General features: G+C 43.5%; 2 protein-coding genes across 9 annotated transcripts; both read left to right on the forward strand.

Moving 5' to 3' along the window:
• The first annotated feature begins 655 nt into the window (after nucleotides 1–655).
• On the forward strand, nucleotides 656–4,920 carry LOC131929306 (uncharacterized). 7 transcript variants are annotated; one of them, XM_059285411.1, is made up of 6 exons: nucleotides 656–747; nucleotides 1,271–1,421; nucleotides 1,535–1,717; nucleotides 2,548–2,788; nucleotides 3,653–3,801; nucleotides 4,297–4,889. In XM_059285411.1, the coding sequence occupies exons 2-6, from the start codon at nucleotides 1,281–1,283 to the stop codon at nucleotides 4,345–4,347; spliced, it is 765 nt and encodes a 254-aa protein (XP_059141394.1). In that variant the 5' UTR covers nucleotides 656–747; nucleotides 1,271–1,280; the 3' UTR covers nucleotides 4,348–4,889. The 7 variants fall into 7 exon arrangements, with proteins under 7 accessions (XP_059141394.1, XP_059141391.1, XP_059141393.1 ...); XM_059285408.1 differs by having other exon boundaries at nucleotides 713–790; XM_059285410.1 differs by lacking the exon at nucleotides 656–747 and adding an exon at nucleotides 798–856.
• Nucleotides 4,921–5,057: 137 nt separating this feature from the next.
• Nucleotides 5,058–17,789, forward strand: LOC131929305 (trypsin-1). Of its 2 annotated transcripts, XM_059285405.1 has the most exons (9): nucleotides 5,058–5,361; nucleotides 6,136–6,266; nucleotides 8,250–8,335; nucleotides 11,115–11,202; nucleotides 11,657–11,840; nucleotides 14,509–14,657; nucleotides 14,967–15,021; nucleotides 16,742–16,921; nucleotides 17,566–17,789. In XM_059285405.1, exons 1-8 carry the CDS (start codon nucleotides 5,310–5,312, stop codon nucleotides 16,870–16,872), a joined length of 876 nt encoding a protein of 291 aa, XP_059141388.1. In that variant the 5' UTR covers nucleotides 5,058–5,309; the 3' UTR covers nucleotides 16,873–16,921; nucleotides 17,566–17,789. The 2 variants fall into 2 exon arrangements, with proteins under 2 accessions (XP_059141388.1, XP_059141387.1); XM_059285404.1 differs by lacking the exon at nucleotides 17,566–17,789 and having other exon boundaries at nucleotides 5,059–5,361; nucleotides 16,742–17,205.

The raw sequence follows: 17,789 nt of genomic DNA on the forward strand, positions 1-17,789 counted from the left end.
TGATGTGTATGTTGATGTGTATGTTGATGTGTATGTTTATGTTTATGTGTATGTTGATGTGTATGTTTATGTTTATGTGTATGTTGATGTGTATATGTATGTGTATGTTGATGTGTATGTTGATGGGTATGTTGATGTGTATGTTGATGTGTATATGTATGTGTATGTTGATGTGTATGGTGATGTGTATGTTGATGTGTATGTTGATGTGTATATGTATGTGTATGTTGATGTGTATGTTGATGTGTATGTTGATGTGTATGTTTATGTTTATGTGTATGTTGATGTGTATATGTATGTGTATGTTGATGTGTATGTTGATGTGTATGTTGATGTGTATGTTGATGTGTATATGTATGTTGATGTGTATGTTGATGTGTATGTTGATGTGTATATGTATGTATATGTATGTATGCATATCTTAAAACTTGAACGACAAGGACGCTGGCAGTGAATGCTTGCATGAGAAACGCCTGTCATGCCAAGTAGATTTTTAGTTGACATGTCATCCTTGGTGTATGTGGCAGTGACGTCACCTGGCACGAGACCTGCTCACCGCGATGTTGTAAATTTGACGAGCACAACAGATCCACACTGGCTGCCTCAAGTCCCGTGTCACATAGGTCAGGTCACGTGGTGTTGACAATCCGAGGACCTCTGACAAATTACTGACACGCGTTAATGACGTCATTAGCAGCAGACGAAATGGCAGCTCACACATTGTAACAACGTTGGATGTTCACTGAGGTAGATATTAGATGTTCGCTGTAGATGTTGGATGTTCGCTGAGGTAGATATTAGATGTTCGCTGAGGTAGATGTTGGATGTTCGCAGTAGATGTTGGATGTTCGCTGAGGTAGATGTTGGATGTTTACTGAGGTAGATGTTGGATGTTCGCAGTAGATGTTGGATGTTCGCTGAGGTAGATGTTGGATGTTTACTGAGGTAGATGTTGGATGTTCGCAGTAGATGTTGAATGTTCGCTGAGGTAGATGTTGGTTGTTCGCAGTAGATGTTGGATGTTCGCTGAGGTAGATGTTGGATGTTCGCTGAGGTAGATGTTGGATGTTCGCTGAGGTAGATGTTGGATGTTAACTGAGGTAGATGTTGGATGTTCACTGATATAGATGTGCTAATTGTTGGATGTTCGCTGAGGTAGATGTTGAACATGTTTAGAATGTTGGATGTTCGCTGAGGTAATGTAAGATGGATGTAGGATGTTCACAAAAGAAAACAGATGCCATGAGATGACATGTCTATATATCCCCAGGGTAAACGCCATGAGTTTCCGCCACTTTCTTAAATATCAGATGCCCTTGACCTTGATGGGTGTTCTCTTGGTTAGCACAACTCTGACCTTGGAGAGGCGACTCGTGACCTTCAGAACTGGAGCCTTTGATTTTGGCAAGTGTCAAATACAGGTCAGTGGCTGTGTAGTGACGCCATGACGTGAGCACCTTTTATGACGTCAGTAAGTGTATGATGTCAGTAAGTTTACACTAATAAGTTCCTCTGTCCACCCCCCCCCCCCCAGGGCCAGTATGTCCAGAATCTGGAGTCCTATCACATGCTGGACATGACCAGGTCCTACAGTGTGGGGACCAGGTGGCAGGAGCGGTGCCGGAACTGTTCCTGCTTTTCTCTGGGGGGCGCTTGGTGCACGGGCCCAGTCTGTCCCACGGGCTACGACTTCAGCCAGGAGAAATGGTGCTTAAAGGTAGGCAACCCATGGTGCTTAAAGGTAGGCAACCCATGGTGCTTAAAGGTAGGCAACCCATGGTGCTTAAAGGTAGGCAACCCATGGTGCTTAAAGGTAGGCAACCCATGGTGCTTAAAAGTAGGCGACCCATGGTGCTTAAAGGTAGGCAACCCATGGTGCTTAAAGGTAGGCGACCCATGGTGCTTAAAGGTAGGCAACCCATGGTGCTTAAAGGTAGGCAACCCATGGTGCTTAAAGGTAGGCAACCCATGGTGCTTAAAGGTAGGCAACCCATGGTGCTTAAAAGTAGGCGACCCATGGTGCTTAAAGGTAGGCAACCCATGGTGCTTAAAGGTAGGCGACCCATGGTGCTTAAAGGTAGGCAACCCATGGTGCTTAAAGGTAGGCAACCCATGGTGCTTAAAGGTAGGCGACCCATGGTGCTTAAAGGTAGGCAACCCATGGTGCTTAAAGGTAGACAACCCATGGTGCTTAAAGGTAGGCAACACATGGTGCTTAAAGGTAGGCAACCCATGGTGCTTAAAGGTAGGTAACCCATGGTGCTTAAAGGTAGGCAACCCATGGTGCTTAAAAGTAGGCAACCCATGGTGCTTAAAGGTAGAAAACTCAAACAAAAGTTTGCTGATGTAATGTATCAAATACGATTGCATTTAATGGATTATTTTATTCAGCTTTAATTGGTACCCAGTGTTTAAATGCCAATGAGCTAATGACGTCATTCAATTTTTGTGTAGTTTTGGTACTACGTCATTCAATTTTTGTGTAGTTTTGGTACTACATGTCGTGTGGTTGTGGTCCTTTAGGCCATCGTGTGGTTTTTGTTCCAGTGGTCTACAGACGGCTGCTGCTGTGAGGAGCTAGGCTGCACCATCGATGGTGTTCAGTATACGTTGGGGGCGTGGTTTCCTTACGGCCAGGGCAATCCTTGCCTCCAGTGCGCATGTCAACTGGGCACGTCACGCGAGCACTGTCTGAGCCAGCGGTGTGGGACCTACGAACTGGTGTGTGAGGGCAGAGAGGTCTCCTATGACGCCAACTGCTGCCCTCATTACCACTGCCCTAATGCAGGTGACGTCATAGAATTACTTGCTAACAAGTTTCAGCTAATGAATATATTCATATTTAAAAGACAATTATATTGAAAAATTAGTCTAGTATTCAGGGGCGTAGCGAGGGGGGGGGCGGGGGTGCGGACCGCACCGGGTGACACCATTTAGGGGGGTGACACCAAGGCAAAAAATAGCAAAATATATAGAGAAAAACTAGAGGGGGGGGGTGCAAATCGAAAGTTTGAGGGGGGGGGGTGCAAATCGAAAACTTGAGGGGGGGGGGTTCAAATCGAAAGTTTGAGGGGGGGTGCAAATCGAAAATTTGAAAGTTTGTCCCTGGGAAGGGTCTCTATGCCTCTGGGGGGGGGGTGACACCATTAAGTGCCGCACCGGGTGACACCCGCCCTCGCTACGCCACTGCTAGTATTATGGTTAAGGCAACCGTTAAGCGCCCCCACCACCTTTACACCCTAATAATTTTTTGCTATATTTTTTTATTAAGGGGCATAACCAAGCTCTCTTGTTTTTTTGTCGTAAAATATTGAGTTGTTGCCCTTTTATGTAAAAAATAAATACATTACGAAACTATTTATTGTTAAACTGCTATTTAGCTAGTCTATGTCTATTTAGCCGGAATAATCACTAATGACATTTTTAAAAACTTTCATAACAATTTTTAAAACTTATTAACATTTATATAAAATAACTGCTGAAATTCAGTTTGAAAAAGCCCTCTCTCAAAAATACTCAATGTGACGTAACACCTGAATTATTCCCCCCTCCCCCCATTTTCACATCTCTTCCCCTCCCCATCCAACAGCGTGACGTCATTTATGGACTATGGGTTAAGTGATATAAAATGCCTGTAAGTTCTCTTGTCCAGGCTATTGTGACGTCATCCCAGACCCGTTTCCTGCCACGCCTGGTCACGAGCTGATGGACTGGTACAGGCGCCAGCTGGATCCGATCCCAGTAGGGAGGAGTCACCACTTCCACATCGACACATGGACAACCTACGTCTGCAGCTGTCCGGTAACTCAGCAACAACATCACATGACATGCAGTAGCGTAGCGAGGGGGGGGGGGCGGGGGGACATGTCCCCGGGCGCTGACCTTAGGGGGCGCCAAAATGGGTTGGAAAAATAAATTGAAAGGTTGAGGGGGGTGAAAATCGAAAGTTTTGAGGGGGGGGGGGTGCAAATCGAAATCTCTAGGGGGGGGGGGTGTGCAAATCGAAAGTTTGAGGGGGGGGGTGCAAATCGAAATCTCGAGGGGGGTTGCAAATCAAAAGTTTGAGGGGGGGGGGTGCAAATCGAAATCTTGAGGGGGGGGGGTGCAAATCGAAAAGTTTGTCCCCGGGCGCCGGGAAGGGTCGCTACGCCTCTGATGACATGACACGACATAACATGAAACGACATCACATGACATGACATGACACGGCATAACATAACATGACATGACACGACATGGCATGACATCACATAATATGACAATGTCATAAAAGTTATTTATAAAACTCTAATTTAGAAAAATGGAACAGCTGATTGCGTCATGGAGCGTTTGTCCGGTGATGGGTGACGTCACAAGACACACAGATCGTGGCCACATATGTTGACAGTTGTGGGTAGGCCTACACGCCCACACACCTCTTACTTTCCACATGTGTTCAGCTTCTATTGTGTCTTAAGGAATCAGAATTATTTTATAAATGTGAACATTTGTTTTTAAATTAATTCTACGTTTAATTTTTAACATATGATTGGGCCGTTTAGGTTTATATCAAGTTTACGATGTTTGCATTTAGTGCATTCATGACACCAACCATTGGAAAATCTTTTATTGAATGTGTTACATTTGTGTCCATGGTTGAAATGTTACATTTGTGTCCATGTTGAAATGTTACATTTGTGTCCATGTTAAAATGTTACATTTGTGTCCATGGTTGAAATGTTACATTTGTGTCCATGGTTGAAATGTTACACTTCTGCACATTTTTAAGTTGAAAAATACTCACCTAGCGATTTGTATGGTAGATACATTATAGGTTCCTTCATGTAAAAATACGTTACGCAAATCAACCAACAATAAATAAATCAGAAAAATGTTGTTCTGATATTTCTTTAAATACTGTCAGGCCTCTGTTTCGCGGTTTAGTTATAGATGAGCAGGTCAGCTGATTAAGGAAACACTGGGCTAACAACACAAGAAAACACCGGGCTAACAGCACAAGAAAACACTGGGCTAACAGCACAAGAAAACAGCGGGCTAACAGCACTGGAAAAATTGGGCTAACAACACAAGAAAACACTGGGCTAACAGCACAAGAAAACACTGGGCTAACAACACAAGAAAACACTGGGCCATGATCTGTGTTTGTTGAATCCACCGTTTCTCTAGTGCTGCCATAAATCTGTCACCCGAGAAAGAAATCAGGCCCACACTTGGACCTGTCGAGACACCGATCTAGGTGTGTGTAGGGAAGCATAACAACACGTGTGTAGCGAAACATAACAACACGTGTGTAAACATAACACGCGGTCATGACCAAGTTGTGTCAGTCCTCTAGTCTTCTTACGTTGCTGCTCTTTACAGGTGAGTCAGTTGACTTCATCTTTACAGGTGGGTAAGTTGACTTTATCTTTACAGGTGGGTCAGTTGACTTCATCTTTACAGGTGGGTCAGTTGACTTCATCTTTACAGGTGGGTCAGTTGACTTCATCTTTACAGGTGGGTCAGTTGACTTCATCTTTACAGGTGGGTCAGTTGACTTTATCTTTACAGGTGGGTAAGTTGACTTCATCTTTACAGGTGGGTCAGTTGACTTTACCTTTACAGGTGGGTCAGTTGACTTTATCTTTACAGGTGGGTCAGTTGACTTCATCTTTACAGGTGGGTCAGTTGACTTTATCTTTACAGGTGGGTAAGTTGACTTCATCTTTACAGGTGGGTCAGTTGACTTTATCTTTACAGGTGGGTCAGTTGACTTTATCTTTACAGGTAGGTCAGTTGACTTTACCTTTACAGGTGGGTCAGTTGACTTTACCTTTACAGGTGGGTCAGTTGACTTTATCTTTACAGGTGGGTCAGTTGACTTCATCTATACAGGTGGGTCAGTTGACTTTATCTTTACAGATGGGTAAGTTGACTTCATCTTTACAGGTGGGTCAGTTGACTTTATCTTTACAGGTGGGTCAGTTGACTTTATCTTTACAGGTAGGTCAGTTGACTTTACCTTTACAGGTGAGTAAGTTGACTTCGTTGTATTTAAGAGTTGCTTAGTTCAAGTTATTTAATTTGGGTATGGTGACGTCATATTCTTCACAGGTGGGTCAATTGACCTCCCGTTGACCTTTGTTTGCTCTCCAGGCGTCCAGCCGTCCCCCCTCCACCTCCCCTGCACCAACTCCCAGACCAGCTGTGGCCTCTCCCTTGTGGAGCCAGTCAGTCACCGCATCATTGGGGGCGGGGAGGCGCCGGTAGGGGCCTGGCCATGGATAGTAAGTAATAGCTGGCTGCCGTACCCCATGTTGCACCCAATACAGTACACACAGCACCACATATAACACCACATACATAACCCCACACAACACCACATACAGTACCACATACAGTACCCCACACATTACCCCACACAACACCACATACAGTACCCCACACATTACCCCACACAACACCACATACAGTACCCCACACAGCACCACATACATTACCCCACACAGTACCACATACAGTACCACACACAGTACCACATACAGTACCCCACACAACACCACATACAGTACCCCACACAGTACCACATACAGTACCACACACAGTACCACATACAGTACCCCACACAGTACCCCACACAGTACCCCACACAACACCACATACAGTACCCCACACAGTACCCCACACAACACCACATACAGTACCCCACACAACACCACATACAGTACCCCACACAGTACCCCACACAACACCACATACAGTACCCCACACAACACCACATACAGTACCCCACACAGTACCCCACACAGTACCACATACAGTACCACACACAGTACCACATACATTACCCCACACAGTACCACATACAGTACCACACACAGTACCACATACAGTACCCCACACATTACCTCACACAACACCACATACAGTACCCCACACAGTACCCCACACAACACCACATACAGTACCCCACACAACACCACATACAGTACCCCACACAGTACCCCACACAACACCACATACAGTACCCTACACAACACCACATACAGTACTCCACACAGTACCCCATTTTGCACTCCATACAGTACCCCATCTAAGGCAATAAAACAAGATGATAAACATACTTACCCCAATAATGTATGTAGACCTACTGTGTGTATAAGTATGTTTGTGTGTATAGCCTATATGCGTATAATGTATAGTAAGTATGTATAGTATGTGTGTGTATGTAGGCCTATAGTATGTATGTAGGCCCTATATGAGGCCATTTATTGATTAATTTATTGATGAAATAGTTGACTAATTTACTTTCTAATAAAACATTTATTGACTAATTTACTTTCTAATAAAACATTTATTGACTAATTTACTTTCTAATAAAACATTTATTGACTAATTTACTTTCGAATAAAACATTTATTGACTAATTTACTTTCTAATAAAACATTTATTGACTAATTTACTTTCTAATAAAACATTTATTGACTAATTTACTTTCTAATAAAACATTTACTGACTAATTTACTTTTTAATAAAACTGCGTCGGTCAGTTGAGAGGAGTTTCTATGTGCGTCGAAAGGTTCTGTCTTCAGTAGAGTCAGATGTAATCAATCAGGCTGGCGTTGTTGTTTTTATTAGACCTTGACTATAAATAACCCCAAATGTTTGATCTCTTAAAATCTGTGCCTTAGAATTTATTGACTATTGAATTGACCTGTAGATGGTGGACTCCGCTGGACATTTTTGTAATCGCAGATTAAAATGTCGCCGTAAAAATATCTTCAGCTTTCGGAGATTTGACGGAAGTAACGCAGCATACGAATTCCAGAAACGATCCGATTCTGTCACATTTAAGAATTTATGGCCAAATCTTGTCATGTTAATCGAATCTTGTTCTAACCCTTCTGACACCATTTTGTTCCTATACTTAGTTGATTTGTAGATGGCGACTCTTCACAAGAAGCCCTCTTGGGGTTAGACCATTAACGATGTCACACTTTTTTCCTTACACAGTCATGAAAGTCAGACCTTAAAAATAATGACATCTTAAATTAGCAATACTCCGTAGCAGTGACTAAGTATCTTTCATAAAATATCAATTTAAAAAAAAGTAGTTTCATATTAGTATGCCTAATTTTATTAAAATACATATTCTGCTCATTATAACACTACATATATTACGCATTCTTATATTTTTAAAAATGTAATCATATTTTATGATTTATTATCCAATCTGGCTACTTTTATAATTTTGGCTCTACCGACCCAAGGTACTTCTGGCAGAGTTGGGTTTCTCTGCGTGCGGTGGCGCCATCATAAGTGAATATTATATTTTAACAGCCACTCATTGTTTTAGGTAAGTCAGACTTTTGCGAGAAAATTGCTGACTACTTAAGAAATTTTTGTTTGGTAAAACTACATTTTAGCGTATTTTATTCCCCGTTTCACGTTCACCTCCAGTTGAGCGTATTTTATTATAAACACAACCGAAACACAAAAACGTTAAGAAAACACTAGATCTACAATCTGAGATCAGGGGGAGAAAAATCCTTTCATGGTCGCGGGTTCACCATTGACTTTACATACTTATTTTTACTTATACTACTAGATCTACATACTACATACATTACATACGTCATAGCTCGGGCAATAGCTGTTTTAAATTCACTGTAGCTTCTAGAATTAGATCTAGATCTAGAATTTACCCAAATTTCAAATTAAACATGACTACTGTATTTGTGTGACGTTCTGTTTGTTTTGTATGTCTTGAGTGTTTTATTTTGTCTAGATCTAGATTCTAGTTTTTTTTATAATAACTTTGGTTCCATATTTATTATTTTGTGAAATAAATTTTATATTATTGTTAAAGTTTTTTTGTTTTTAATTTAGACTAAGGTTAGGTTATTAACCAGTCTGGGTTTAGCCGGGCTTGCACTGACCGGACAGTAGTTAGTTAGATAAGCCTAGGGAAGGGTTAGGTAGATTTAAGGTATCCCCCCCTAGCAGGGCTTACATTTGTATGATTATGATTTATGATAGACATCCATTACACATTACCATATTTAATCCATTAGGCACTAATTTTATTTTAAAGTTTTTAGTTCGTTTTAAACTAAATTACCTAATTTAAAACCACAAATGCAGTTAAACTTTTCAAGTGGCCATGTACCCAGTTCCTCACTAGTGATCATCAAATAGCGGTCACGTGGTTTAAAAAAAAAATGTCATTCAAAAGTCGTGTCTTATTTTAAAAAGTGCCAGCAATATTTGCTTTATTTTTTCATACAATGATAACCCTAATAGTTCTACAACCTCCAATTCATTTTTGTGACCTCCAGGCTGATATTTGAAAAGTCTATTAATTTTAATGACACCGACTTTTAAATTTAACCTTCATTCTCCAAAGCAAATTTTAAAATACTTTTTTGGCATATTTAGCCCTGCCAACTATAGCATGTTTTTATAATGTGAAAACCCGCCATTTTGTTCGTGGTAAACATTTTTAAAAGTAATTCTAAGAAGGTCTCTGGAACTAAGACGAAAAACCGTCGGAAGTCATGCATCCAGTCCATACGCCATATTGTTGTTAGCAACCAGCCATGCCTCTGGGGTAGTGAGCAATACTATGAAATTGTGTTTGCCTCAGTTTTGGGGTCATTGTAAGTTCATAAATGTGTATTTATTTTATAGTATCATGCCTGGGAGATACTTGTAACAATACAAACTTAACCGCCTTGCAATTGTGAGTTACGTTTACATACTTCACCCCTTGCCATGAAAATTCTAACTGACACACGAACATACTCATAGCACATTCAATATTGCAAATTTGGATTTTTCTCAAGTTTTGACAAAAGTAAATTATCAAAATCTAAAACAAAGTCAGTCTCTTTGTTTTTTTTATAATTTTTATTCATTTGTTAAAAAAAAATACAATACATATAAATAAATCGTGTTTTCCTAATGTTTTGGTGTGTTTCGGTTAGTGTAATAAATAAAATACGCTCAAGTGGAGGTAAACAAGAAGCGGAGAATAAAATACACTAAAATGGAGTTTTACCAAAAATTTTTTTTTTAATCTATTGTTTTAGGTACGTAAAAACGGCCGAGGCTAGTAATGTGAAAAAGGGTGACTCATCAAATTTTAGTAATTATTTCACATATTTTAGGAGGATTTGTTTTAAAATTTACAAAATTATTTCAGTTTCATTTATGATGACTTATGTACCTGTTTTTAAACAATTGTGTTAAAACTTTTCAGTAATAAATAAGGGAGAATGTTTACACCGGTGCCCGATAATGGAATCTCCTTTAAAAAGGGTTGTAAGGTTACTGTTAGTTAACTAAATACACACATGGCTGGCTAATGTCAATGCTAACCCTGTCCCTAACCCCAACCCTGGTCCTAACCCTAATTTCTAACCATAAAATTAGTCGAGATTACAATACTACCAACAACCCAACACCCATTTTTTAAAGATTTTATTATTGGACAATGGTATCTATAATCATCCATAAATAAAGACTAGCTATGTTTTCTTCAGATGCAACCAAGCTCATTTACTTTAGCAGCCATCTTAAATTTTTTTAGGTTAAATTATAGTGGGAGCTTCAGGGGAAGCCACTATATTTTACATATGGCTGCTGTTTATATAGCAAATCTTGTTCGCAAATACTGTAGTTCAGAAGTTGATTTCTGGCATATATTGATATATTTATTTAGCCATTGATATAATATTATATATATATATATATATATATATATATATATATATATATATATATATATATATATATATTGTGTTAATGTTCTGCGTTATTTTGCGTTTGTATTTTGGTTTTGGTTAGGGTTAATTGGAAAAGTAATATATTTCCTAAACTGGGGCAATACCTGGAATATGCTGCTTAATAAACACACGAGTCATGGTCTTTTACGAATAGTTTTTTCACAGGGGGCGGCTAGTTATCTATTATATTTGATACAAAAAGATCATAATATACTTGTATTAAAGTCATATTAATGAGCCACCCTATCCTGCACGTTACTAGCCTCTGCCGATTTTACATACCTAAAACGATAGATTACCAATATTTTGCTAGCAAAACGCAATTTTGCACTTTTTATCTCTTTGAAGTGGAGCAAGCAATGATCCAAAAAGGTGGCAAGTCCTGGCTGGCAAACATTACCTGAACAGAGTGGATCCTGGTCAGCAAGTGGTCAAGGCAAGTTTTCATCAACTTGTATCATACGCCTACATTCCGTAATAATTCACAACAAAGTACAATTTTTGCCTCTCAATGTATCTGATGTCACCAACACTACTGTCATCACATAGATTATGATACATTGGTCATCACATACATTATGATACATTGGTCATCACATACATTATGATACATTGCCACTGACGTCACTGACAACTCTACTGCTTGTATTCTCAGGTTTCCCAGATAATCCTTCATGACAACTCTACTGCTTGTATTCTCAGGTTTCCCAGATAATCCTTCATGACAACTCTACTGCTTGTATTCTCAGGTTTCCCAGATAATCCTTCATGACAACTCTACTGCTTGTATTCTCAGGTTTCCCAGATAATCCTTCATGACAACTCTACTGCTTGTATTCTCAGGTTTCCCAGATAATCCTTCATGACAACTCTACTGCTTGTATTCTCAGGTTTCCCAGATAATCCTTCATGACAACTTTGACAATGTGTCAGTGGCCAATGACATTGCTCTGCTGCTATTGGAGGAGCCATTGGTCTTCTCTGACGTCATCAGGCCTGTCTGTCTGCCTACAGCGGACCAGGGTGTGACAGAAGGGGAAGTTTGTGTTATGGCAGGGTGGGGCAGTACCCAAGGTAAGGGGCAGGGTAGGTGGCAGGGTGGGGCAGTACCCAAGGTAAGGGGCAGGGTGAGGCAGTACCCAAGGTAAGGGGCAGGGTGGGGCAGTACCCAAGGTAAGGGGCAGGGTAGGTGGCAGGGTGGGGCAGTACCCAAGGTAAGGGGCAGGGTGAGGCAGTACCCAAGGTAAGGGGCAGGGTGGGGCAGTACCCAAGGTAAGGGGCAGGGTGAGGCAGTACCCAGGGTAGGTGGCAGGGTGGGGCAGTACACAAGGTAAGGGGCAGGGTGGGGCAGTACACAAGGTAAGGGGAGGGTGGGGCAGTACCCAGGGTAGGTGGCAGGGTGGGGCAGTACCCAAGGTAAGGGGCAGGGTAGGTGGCAGGGTGGGGCAGTACCCAGGGTAAGGGGCAGGGTGGGGCAGTACCCAGGGTAGGTGGCAGGGTGGGGCAGTATCCAGGGTAAGGGGCAGGGTGGGGCAGTACCCAGGGTAAGGGGCAGGGTGGGGCAGTACCCAAGGTAAGGGGCAGGGTGGGGCAGTACCCAAGGTAAGGGGCAGGGTAGGTGGCAGGGTGGGGCAGTACCCAAGGTAAGGGGCAGGGTGAGGCAGTACCCAAGGTAAGGGGCAGGGTAGGTGGCAGGGTGGGGCAGTACCCAGGGTAAGGGGCAGGGTGGGGCAGTACCCAGGGTAGGTGGCAGGGTGGGGCAGTACCCAGGGTAAGGGGCAGGGTGGGGCAGTACCCAGGGTAAGGGGCAGGGTGGGGCAGTACCCAGGGTAAGGGGCAGGGTAGGTGGCAGGGTGGGCAGTACCCAAGGTAAGGGGCAAGGTGGGGCAGTACCCAGGGTAAGGGGCAGGGTGGGGCAGTACCCAGCGTAGGTGGCAGGGTGGGGCAGTACCCAAGGTAAGGGGCAGGGTAGGTGGCAGGGTGGGGCAGTACCCAAGGTAAGGGGCAGGGTAGGTGGCAGGGTGGGGCAGTACCCAAGGTAAGGGGCAGGGTGGGGCAGTACCCAGGGTAGGTGGCAGGGTGGGGCAGTACCCAAGGTAAGGGGCAGGGTGGGGCAGTACCCAAGGTAAGGGGAGGGTGGGGCAGTACCCAAGGTAAGGGGCAGGGTGGGGCAGTACCCAAGGTAAGGGGCAGGGTGGGGCAGTACCCAAGGTAAGGGGCAGGGTGAGGCAGTACCCAAGGTAAGGGGCAGGGTAGGTGGCAGGGTGGGGCAGTACCCAAGGTAAGGGGCAGGGTAGGTGGCAGGGTGGGGCAGTACCCAAGGTAAGGGGCAGGGTGAGGCAGTACCCAAGGTAAGGGGCAGGGTGAGGCAGTACCCAAGGTAAGGGGCAGGGTGAGGCAGTACCCAAGGTAAGGGGCAGGGTAGGTGGCAGGGTGGGGCAGTACCCAGGGTAAGGGGCAGGGTGGGGCAGTACCCAAGGTAAGGGGCAGGGTGAGGAAGTACCCAAGGTAAGGGGCAGTACCCAAGGTAAGGGGCAGGGTAGGTGGCAGGGTGGGGCAGTACCCAAGGTAAGGGGCAGGGTGAGGCAGTACCCAAGGTAAGGGGCAGGGTGAGGCAGTACCCAAGGTAAGGGGCAGGGTAGGTGGCAGGGTGGGGCAGTACCCAAGGTAAGGGGCAGGGTGAGGCAGTACCCAAGGTAAGGGGCAGGGTGAGGCAGTACCCAAGGTAAGGGGCAGGGTAGGTGGCAGGGTGGGGCAGTACCCAAGGTAAGGGGCAGGGTGAGGCAGTACCCAGGGTAGGTGGCAGGGTGGGGCAGTACCCAGGGTAAGGGGCAGGGTGAGGCAGTACCCAGGTTAGGTGGCAGGGTGGGGCAGTACCCAGGGTAAGGGGCAGGGTGAGGCAGTACCCAGGGTAAGGGGCAGGGTAGGTGGCAGGGTGGGGCAGTACCCAAGGTAAGAGGCAGGATGAGGCAGTACCCAAGGTAAGGGGCAGGGTGGGGCAGTACCCAGGGTAAGGGGCAGGGTGAGGCAGTACCCAGGTTAGGTGGCAGGGTGGGGCAGTACCCAGGGTAAGGGGCAGGGTGAGGCAGTACCCAGGGTAGGTGGCAGGGTGAGGCAGTACCCAAGGTAAGGGGCAGGGTAGGTGGCAGGGTGGGGCAGTACCCAGGGTAAGGGGCAGGGTGGGGCAGTACCCAGGGTAGGTGGCAGGGTGGGGCAGTACCCAGGGTAAGGGGCAGGGTGGGGCAGTACCCAAGGTAAGGGGCAGGGTGAGGCAGTACCCAAGGTAAGGGGCAGGGTGGGGCAGTACCCAAGGTAGGTGGCAGGGTGAGGCAGTACCCAAGGTAAGGGGCAGGGTAGGTGGCAGGGTGGGGCAGTACCCAAGGTAAGGGGCAGGGTGAGGCAGTACCCAAGGTAAGGGGCAGGGTAGGTGGCAGGGTGGGGCAGTACCCAAGGTAAGGGGCAGGGTGAGGCAGTACCCAAGGTAAGGGGCAGGGTAGGTGGCAGGGTGGGGCAGTACCCAGGGTAGGTGGCAGGGTGGGGCAGTACCCAGGGTAAGGGGCAGGGTGGGGCAGTACCCAGGGTAAGGGGCAGGGTGGGGCAGTACCCAGGGTAAGGGGCAAGGTGGGGCAGTACCCAGGGTAGGTGGCAGGGTGGGGCAGTACCCAGGGTAGGTGGCAGGGTGTAACATTAATTTCGGGATGATTGTATGACTGAGCATGTTAAAGTCCTGTCTGTACAACAGGGACAGCTGACCAGATGGTTCTCAACCAGGTCCTCTTGCCCATCATCTCAGATGACATATGTGCCTTGTCAGACTGGTATGGACGAGACTTCATTCCAGGGTCAACTTTTTGTGCAGGCTATGAGGAGGGTGGAAAAGATGGATGTACAGTAGGTGGTTTTCTCATGACCTGCACTAGTTTGTTTAATGACTAGGCATGACTTTAGATGACCTTGTTATTTTAAGCGCCTTTTTTTTTTAGAAAAAGTATCTTGAGAAATTTTATTTGGACACAATAGCATGCAGATAGTTGGCAAAAACTAGAAAAATGTGTGAAAATCTTTTAGTTTTTTTGAAAAGATTTTTGTCATTGAGTTTTTTTGTTTCTTTAAGTTCTTCAATAACTTTTTTATTTGGAAACTTGTACCAAAACTAATTAGAAGCAACACATGATGATGTTTAATATTTTCTGTTGCCAGGGTGACAGTGGTGGCTCATTGATATGTAGACGTAATGGTCGCTGGTTCAGCCAAGGTCAGTCAACACAGTCATCTCCACAGTTTAGTCAGACACCTACAGCTTGCACATTCAATCCAATCCTTCACATGCTTGCACATTCAATCCAATCCTTCACATGCTTGCACATTCAATCCAATCCTTCACATGCTTGCACATTCAATCCAATCCTTCACATGCTTGCACATTCAATCCAATCCTTCACATGCTTGCACATTCAATCCAATCCTTCACATGCTTGCACATTCAATCCAATCCTTCACATGCTTGCATGTGATGTGAGATAATACGAGTGATTGAAGTGTGTGATGTCAGATTATATGAGTGATTGAAGTGTGTGATGTCAGATGATATGAGTGATTGAAGTGTGTGATGTCAGATGATATGAGTGATTGAAGTGTGTGATGTCAGATGAGTGATTGAAGTGTGTGATTTCAGATGAGTGATTGAAGTGTGTGATGTCAGATGATACGAGTGATTGAAGTGTGTGATGTCAGATGATATGAGTGATTGAAGTGTGATGTCAGATGATATGAGTGATTGAAGTGTGTGATGTCAGATGATACAAGTGATTGAATTGTGTGATGTCAGATGATATGAGTGATTGAAGTGTGTGATGTCAGATGATATGAGTGATTGAAGTGTGTGATGTCAGATGATACGAGTGATTGAAGTGTGTGATGTCAGATGATACGAGTGATTGAAGTGTATGATGTCAGATGATATGAGTGATTGAAGTGTGTGATGTCAGATGATACGAGTGATTGAAGTGTGTGATGTCAGATGATACGAGCGATTGAAGTGTGTGATGTCAGATGATACGAGCGATTGAAGTGTGTGATGTCAGATGATACGAGTGATTGAAGTGTGTGATGTCAGATGATACGAGTGATTGAAGTGTGTGATGTCAGATGATACGAGTGATTGAAGTGTGTGATGTCAGATGATACGAGTGATTGAAGTGTGTGATGTCAGATGATACAAGTGATTGAAGTGTGTGATGTCAGATGATATGAGTGATTGAAGTGTGATGTCAGATGATATGAGTGATTGAAGTGTGTGATGTCAGATGATACGAGTGATTGAAGTGTGTGATGTCAGATGATACGAGTGATTGAAGTGTGTGATGTCAGATGATACGAGTGATTGAAGTGTGTGATGTCAGATGATACGAGTGATTGAAGTGTGTGATGTCAGATGATACGAGTGATTCAAGTGTGATGTCAGATGATATGAATGATTGAAGTGTGTGATGTCAGATGATATGAGTGATTGAAGTGTGTGATGTCAGATGATACGAGTGATTGAAGTGTGTGATGTCAGATGATACGAGTGATTGAAGTGTGATGTCAGATGATATGAATGATTGAAGTGTGTGATGTCAGATGATATGAGTGATTGAAGTGTGTGATGTCAGATGATATGAGTGATTGAAGTGTGTGATGTCAGATGATACGAGTGATTGAAGTGTGTGATGTCAGATGATACGAGTGATTGAAGTGTGTGATGTCAGATGATATGAGTGATTGAAGTGTGTGATGTCAGATGATATGAGTGATTGAAGTGTGATGTCAGATAATTCAAGTGATTGAAGTGTGTGATGTCAGATGATATGAGTGATTGAAGTGTGTGATGTCAGATGATACAAGTGATTGAAGTGTGTGATGTCAGATGATACGAGTGATTGAAGTGTGTGATGTCAGATGATATGAGTGATTGAAGTGTTTGCCTGTTGCAGGTATATCCAGCTGGGGCTACAGCTGTGCTGAGTACAAGTGGCCAGGTATCTACACAGATGTCAGCGTCTACAGCACCTGGATCACAGACAAGATGAAAGCTTACAGTAACTGTTTGGATGTCATTGGTTAACACATTCTCTGGACACGACTGCTTACACTATGCTCAACCCTTTAACCAAGTGAGAAAATTATTTATTGCCATAGTAGAAAAAATTGTGTACAGTTTTAAAAAGTGAATTTCAGGATTAAACATGTCAGGAATATAATTTGCACTATTTTTTAAAAAAAGTCTGAAATTGTTTTAAAAACCCACAGAAAATTGTCCGTAGTTTTTTTGTTTCAGTAGCAACTATGTCTATAAACTGATATAGGCTGTACTGGCTCTATAAACTGATACAGGCTGTACTATAAAGGGGAAAGTAAGGTCTGATCTTGCTCGCAGTTGACATATGTTTGTTAGGGGGGGGGGGGGGGGGGGTTAAAAATATGCCTAATTGTACATAAATCATATGTGATAGAAAGTCTATAAAATATAATTGTGGTTGTGTAAATAATTATCTGCAGGTAAAATGAAAGTTTGAATAGTATGACACTGTTCTCGTGTGAATGTAGTCATTTCATTGAATGTTCTGGCATTATTTTAAAAGATTTAGTCGGAAAAGTGTTAATTTCTGACAACAGTCTGGATAAGAATGACAATATCCAGTAGTTCACTTGCCCAAAATAAATATTGTAATCAAAATGGGGTGCATTTTTTCTTTGGTTTCTTAATTGTCGCTAAAATATATCACTGTTAAGTCTGGAATTTTTCCATTATATTTAGATGATGTCTGGAATTTCACTTTCTAAAAGCTGTACAAACCTCTAAAGCAAGTCAAACTAAAGGTTCATTGCTCACCGTGCAACATGCAGGTGATACACAGAAATATTGACCAAAACTTCTGTCTTGCCTACCATTACGATTTTTATACACTAATTAAATAAAACAGGAGTGATATCCCCCTAAACTTTCTCAAACATTCTTAAACAACATTACAAGGAATGACA

Source organism: Physella acuta, unplaced genomic scaffold (assembly GCF_028476545.2).
Source record: "Physella acuta isolate Inbredline_101_S28 unplaced genomic scaffold, ASM2847654v3 ptg001608l, whole genome shotgun sequence".
NCBI classification, from domain to species: Eukaryota; Metazoa; Mollusca; class Gastropoda; family Physidae; genus Physella; species Physella acuta.

Coding starts and splice junctions, on each gene's coding strand:
- LOC131929306 (XM_059285406.1), top strand. CDS start 884: ATGTTGGATGTTCGCAGTAGATGTTGGATGTTCGCTGAGGTAGATGTT. Junction 2,789..3,652: donor TTACCACTGCCCTAATGCAG/GTGACGTCATAG, acceptor TCTCTTGTCCAG/GCTATTGTGACGTCATCCCA. Junction 3,802..4,296: donor CCTACGTCTGCAGCTGTCCG/GTAACTCAGCAA, acceptor ACTCTAATTTAG/AAAAATGGAACAGCTGATTG.
- LOC131929305 (XM_059285405.1), top strand. CDS start 5,310: ATGACCAAGTTGTGTCAGTCCTCTAGTCTTCTTACGTTGCTGCTCTTT. Junction 11,203..11,656: donor CTGGTCAGCAAGTGGTCAAG/GCAAGTTTTCAT, acceptor TTGTATTCTCAG/GTTTCCCAGATAATCCTTCA. Junction 15,022..16,741: donor TGGTCGCTGGTTCAGCCAAG/GTCAGTCAACAC, acceptor TGCCTGTTGCAG/GTATATCCAGCTGGGGCTAC.